This window comes from Nicotiana attenuata, chromosome 4, assembly GCF_001879085.1.
Source record: "Nicotiana attenuata strain UT chromosome 4, NIATTr2, whole genome shotgun sequence".
In the NCBI taxonomy this organism is placed as follows: Eukaryota; Viridiplantae; Streptophyta; class Magnoliopsida; order Solanales; family Solanaceae; genus Nicotiana; species Nicotiana attenuata.
Window position 1 is genome coordinate 6217761 of NC_031992.1, and position 6193 is coordinate 6223953.

The 6193-nt window shown below is 36.3% G+C and overlaps 1 protein-coding gene across 1 annotated transcript; it reads right to left on the reverse strand.

The window, feature by feature from the left end:
* On the reverse strand, nt 383-5720 carry LOC109224892 (DUF21 domain-containing protein At1g47330). Its single transcript, XM_019389458.1, has 12 exons — nt 5333-5720; nt 4335-4411; nt 4163-4246; nt 3948-4061; nt 3319-3405; nt 2966-3105; nt 2780-2867; nt 2511-2584; nt 1563-1681; nt 1174-1412; nt 906-952; nt 383-812 (listed from the first exon to the last, which is right to left on the reverse strand). Exons 1-12 carry the CDS (start codon nt 5508-5510, stop codon nt 737-739), a joined length of 1323 nt encoding a protein of 440 aa, XP_019245003.1. The 5' UTR covers nt 5511-5720; the 3' UTR covers nt 383-736.

Genomic DNA, 6193 nt, shown 5'->3' on the forward strand with positions numbered 1-6193 from the left:
GCATTTACCACTTTCTTCTTTTTCTTCTTTTGGATATATAGGTAGGCATTTGTCACTATGTCTAACTAATGTATTTTGGCAAGACTTTCCCTTTATATGAAATCATTCAAAACATTTAATCACATTAATGGAAAAACGAGAAGTCATTAACAACTTGATTATTTTAGATATAGTAGATAGAAACGACACAAACCAACTTTAGATATTGTACGCACCCTTACCCTGCACTTTTTCCACGGCTCGAACTCGTACCTCCCGGTCACGTGGCAGCAACTTTACCAGTTACGCCAAAGCTCCATTTCAAAAGCATCTCTTCTTAGTGCAAATTAATAAGTATTGGATCATAAAGTATAACATAATTGTAAACAAGCGCCTAATGATATCGTGAGGAATTTAACTTCTTAAAAAGTTCATCAAATGACACACACATGGAAACTGATTAGGTTCTCAGTAATATTGAACTCTGTATGTCTCAAAACTCTAGCAGTACATTGCATTACAATCCAAACCAAATTTCTTGTTGAATTGGCAGCCTATTCCTCTGTATAGGACTATACTATCTACCTCTGCATTCGCGCTCTATAGGACCAATCTAATCTAAGTTAAAATAATCATACAAAAATACAGGAATAAGGAACTGCTATAGTAGATTTTTCTTAACAAGTTTACATTGGAAACTATACATGTAACATGTTGCTATACTTGAGGTAGCTATTGAGAGATAGTGATTGAACAATCAGAGGGTCTCTAACAGCTGAGTTGTGGAATTCTGCTCCGAAAAATCTAGTGAAGAATTCATGTTCACCTTTATCCTGCAAAGAGTAAGTTGATAACAAGTGATGTACAAGTAAATGGTGGCTCGAAATAGAATGGAAGAGTATGAAGCTGGCACTGCCAGATCAAACCTGTTGTGAATGTTGACATATTCGTCAGTTTCATCCAATATCTCTTCCTGGCATAATAAATAAAATTAGAGAAATCAGTCGAAATGAGACATAGGTTGTGCCAGAATCTATAGATCTTGTGGAAGTGCAAAACCATGTGATAAAGTTCAGATGTGAAGTGCGATACTTTGGAGAAAACATTCACAAGGTCACGTCTCTGGGGGTGAACCGATGAATACAATAGCATGAAAAGGACAAAATTACTAATGAAAGTCAGAATCTTGTGCACCTGAAGAAGCTCCTCAATGACATCTTCCATGGTAATAACACCAACAACTTCTTGATTGGGAGGGATCTCAGGGATTGGAGTGTTTTCCAAATCCAAGATACAAAATGAGCAACCTCTGTGTCTCTTCTTGAAAGCAGGAGTAGGGGGAGGAGATTTCTTTGTGACTTGGTCATCGTCAGCCTTAGGAATTGCAGTCTTAGTATCATGCAAGTTATATTTTGATGCTGCATTATCAGCATCTGCAATCAGATGAAACATGACAGGATATCAGTTCATATACAGCATTTGAAGTGAGTCAAATCAACATCAGCAATTTAATGGGATATTTAACAGAAAAACTAGGATAAGTAGCTACATGGTAGAACCAAGACTTGTTCAAGTTTTCATACCTTTATCATTGACTGGCGTATCTTTCGTCTCATTCAGATCTTTATATACAACAGCGATGTGGCTATGACCCTTCTGAAACTCATTCAGAATATCATACAGAGGCATGTTTTCAGATACCCTGAAAATACCAATGCTGCGCACTTAGCTTAAGAATAAACATAGCATGCTAAATATTATCTGCTTGAGCTGTAAATTTTTCCCTCCACAAATATGAACTCATATTACAGTTTGCAGAATCCAAACTGCAGATCTATGAAAAGGTTGTGGATTGATCTAGGAAACACTTTGTATAATCAGAACCTTAGAAATTCAGTACAGGATAGCTAGGGAAAGTTTTCTTGTGTAGAGAAAGCACAGTAGGACAATTGGATCAGTCAGTAGGCTATAACGAAGTCCGATAGAATTTAACAATAAATTGTAAAAGAAAGCTTAACATTTTTAAGTATAAAACCAAGACGCATGAACTATATACGACGACGATCAACTGCTTCCCCTACTCTGGCTACATGCAGGTAAATTCTACAAGTGCAAGGGCCATCGCGGAGTTCTGCTAAACAAATTGCTAACCCACGTCACCCTCAGTCAGTTTATTTCAGTAAGCTTCAAATTATTGTATTTGGACGAACGAATTACATGATTATATCAGACCATCAGAGCTGGACAACTTAAAGACTACAAGAAGTATAACCATTGCAACTGAAGCAACAAGGATGTAAACCATCAAAAGTATAAGGTTATATAAGGAAGAAACCAAGGGACATTAATGCTCTTCAGAAAACGTAGATGCAACTATATATCAGAAAGCATTGTTTAATTTGGCTTTACTTTTTTCTGAGTGTCTCCCATTTCCTTTGAAATGGATAAGTATTGTTTTGATTAATAGCTGGAGTGATTGATTATAAACATATACATTGAGGAAACTGTAGAATTGCTGCACTTATCCTTGCCTTGGGATTTTTCTTATCATCATTTTCCTCAGAGGAACTGTTTCTCCTGGGTGAACTGCCAAAAGATTCTTAACCTGCCCATGAAATATTTGAAGACGGGTACAAAGAGCAAGCACAATATCAGTTAGTTACCGACCCACACACTTGTGCAAAAGTAACGCAGAAAAAGAACTAAGAACTCTTGATAAATGATCTTGAGAATTAAACTTCAACTCAATAAGTGATGCACAAGGTAAAAATTGAGTTCTGCATGGGAAAGACATAATTACCAAAATTAGTCCAATAATATTTGTCGGCTTTCTGTAGTAAACAGGAACTCTACTATGCCCCATTGTCATGATAGCATTTAGTGTTTCCCTGCATGAGATAATAGGAGGGGGGGGGGGGGGGGGGTTAGAACATAACATGACTGTGAAAGCATGAAATCAGATTTAACAGCAAGTTATAAACCCCACAAGTTAAGTGTTCCATCCAGATCAAGAGAAAAAGCCTTTGATATTGGAGTCATTGCATCTTTTGCAGTTTTTTCTGTCAACTCAAGTGCTCCAGCAATTATTGTTGTTTCATCATGTGTCAAATCTCCTCCTTTTCCGGCCTGTCATAGCAATAAGAAGCAATGAAGCTGAGGCATAAAATAAAAGGACAAAGAGAATCTGAAAAAGCGGGTTCAGCTCTAGCACCTAATCTTGGTGAGATGAACTTGTTCGTATAAGCAACAACGTTCATTCATATAATATTGCATGTTTTAAAGTATTTTTACAGCTGCTTATTTGAGCACCAAAAACTGAGAACTAGAGACAAAGATTACCTCATTGCCATGGAAATCCATAAATGTTTTTAGCTCAGCTCTTCGCAGAAGGGCAGCGTGCCCCTTACCTAACATCCAATCCAAGACCTAGAAACAAAACCAAGGATGAAGCTATAAGAACCTAAACTAGAGAAAGCAGCATGGAAGAAATTTTCTCAGTTTGCTGCATGAGATTCTGGAGTTGGTTTCTTTTATTCTAAAGCTAACTGTCCGTATTAGCATGAGAAGTTTCTCTTTTATGGTAAAGATTAAAAAGAGATAGAGAGAGAGAGGGGGGTTGGACTTATTGATATTATTACTATAACCAATTATAGCAGAATAGCAAATGTATGTACTCCTCTCTTCAACTTTATGTTGCATTCTTTCCATTTTATTCCAAAAGCTGCAGAAAAGGAACAACTCATACACTTAATTGCCATCGCGTATGCGAGTCCAGATCATCTAATGGCTGGAGATAATTTTACTGTATCAATGATTGATGAAGTTTTATTTCTTAAACCCTGTCATTTAACCCGTATCATGAGTACACAGCAGCAATCAAAACATTCGGCTGGTGAAGCATTTATAAGTGACATGGAAACGTAACAGCTCTAATTGAGTCAGTTATAGGATGTGATTGCGCTTTATACCTTACTAATTGGATAAGCAATGGGAAAGAATAACCAGAGAAGAAGTTGAACAAAGGGTGCTACTGTGGCTCCAACTGTCAATCCATAGCGAGTACAGATTGCTTGAGGAATTATCTGCAATTGTAAAAGCAACGACGCCTAGTTACAGAACACGAGACGAGCAAAGGCCATAGCTAACACGCTGAAAGATTAAGTTGCTGAATAGAATAGACCACCTCTCCGAACATGAGAATCAATGTCACAGACACCAGTATTGCTGCCCATGAAGGTACAAGCTTGTCCAAGAATATAGGAAGAGACTACAAAGTGAAAGGAGAAAAGCAATAAATTAAGTCAGCACGGGTAATAAAAGGAGAACTACAGCCAAATAAGTAATGTTACACAAACCTCCATTGCTAAAGAGTTGCCGATCAAGAGTGTGCAAAGCAAAAGGTGTTGATTTTTTACCACAGGAAGTATTTTAGCTGTCAAAGAAAGAAAGAACTTTAAAAAAGCCGATTCAAGCAGACATACATACAACTCTTGTTGTGAGAATATAAAACTGCTTCTCTCCTAATTTATCCCAGTGCAAGCCATATTTTGATATAGGCGATTTATTGCTTGAATTATAGAATCATGATACAAGAAGTAGCTTAGCTTTCTTTTTTGTCCATTCCAGGTATTACAAGAAGCATGTGCCTCCTTCTCCTACTCTTTCAAATATTCAATTACCTTCGTTCAGGTACATAGTCGACACATAATTTCCTTACTTTACGGTTTGCCTTACCAACAAAGGTTACCACATCAAGGTTACTGCTAGATAATTCATTCAGTTTCTTAGTCCAAATTTACTCTCTTTTACTAACAACAACAACAAACTGGTGTATTCCAACAGGTAGGGGGTCTGGGGAATGTAATGTGTACGCGACCTTACCCCTACCTTCTAAAGGCAGAGATGCTGTTTCACTCTCTTTTACTAACTCGTGATTTATAGACGCCTTGCTTAACTCAAGATTCAACCTTTTTTCACTTTCTTTAGGAACAATTAGTTCTGGGATAGCCAATTCTATACCTTAACTTACCCAGCTGAACGATTGAAACAAGAAGGAAAAAAAAAAAGAAAAAAGAAAGAAGAAGCTTGAATACAGCATAAAATTATTAGTAAGAGAAAAGAGAGCTCTAAGAATTGATCATATAGAAAAGTTCACAACTTTATAACAAAGTTACAAAGGTAGCAGGTAAAGATTAGCCAATCAAAACTACTGACCATCAATATAGCTGACAAATAGATAAATAAAAACCCAAATCAGCAAACTTTAGCACTTTCTTATAAAAGCCCAAATCAGCAAACTTTTTAACATATTCTTCATAATAAATATATATAGAGAGAAAAAGAGTAAATTTACAGGCATGAAGACGATCTTGGGGACGGCCAGATTTGCTAAGAACTTCAAGGTCGACAAGTCCAAGAGACATAAGACCAAGTGTAAGACCTGCCATTAAACCAGCAAACAACACCAATCCTATCACTGCTAAAATATACAGAGAAAATTTTGTTCCACAACACGCCACATCAGCTGCCATATTTTACAGATACTCTTTCCTTCAGTTCAAAGAAAGTCTTGAAATTTGCTAAAGTTTTGATTTTGTCTGCTTTTTTGTAATTAAACCTCGATTTTATCAGACCCCAAATCGTCTGTTACCTAACTTGGAAAGTATTTATAGTGATTTTTCTTTCTGGTGTAGTATCTTTGTTGTGTGAGCTGTTTCTTCCCATTCAAGAACTTTGTCTTCCCCCCACCCCCCACCCCCCCACCACACGTCCCCTATATTTAAATTAATTTATCAAATCAAAAGATGTTGTGTTTGATAATTATGCAAAAGGTCATAAGGAAGAGGAATGGTCAAAAAATATTTTTTGGCATAGGTGCATGTCCAATGTGATGGAAAGCACTTATTCCCAGAATATTACTTTGCTAATCAGTGAGTTACATTGTTTCTTCCGATGCTATAAAGATTTTGTTTGTGTTATTTTTGTAACGGTAGAATTAACTGTATTTTTGGTTTATATTCTTGAGGCACATGTTCTTTGTGAAGATGAGTGTGACCTGAGCAAATATATCACATTAGTTTGTCGATTAACTATAATAAATTGGTATAATTTGATGCAAACACTTGATGTGAATAGTTATTTTTCTAATACATACTTCGGTATATTTTTTCTTTACCATTTTTACATTTGAAACTCTTTGATTTTAACAAATCAT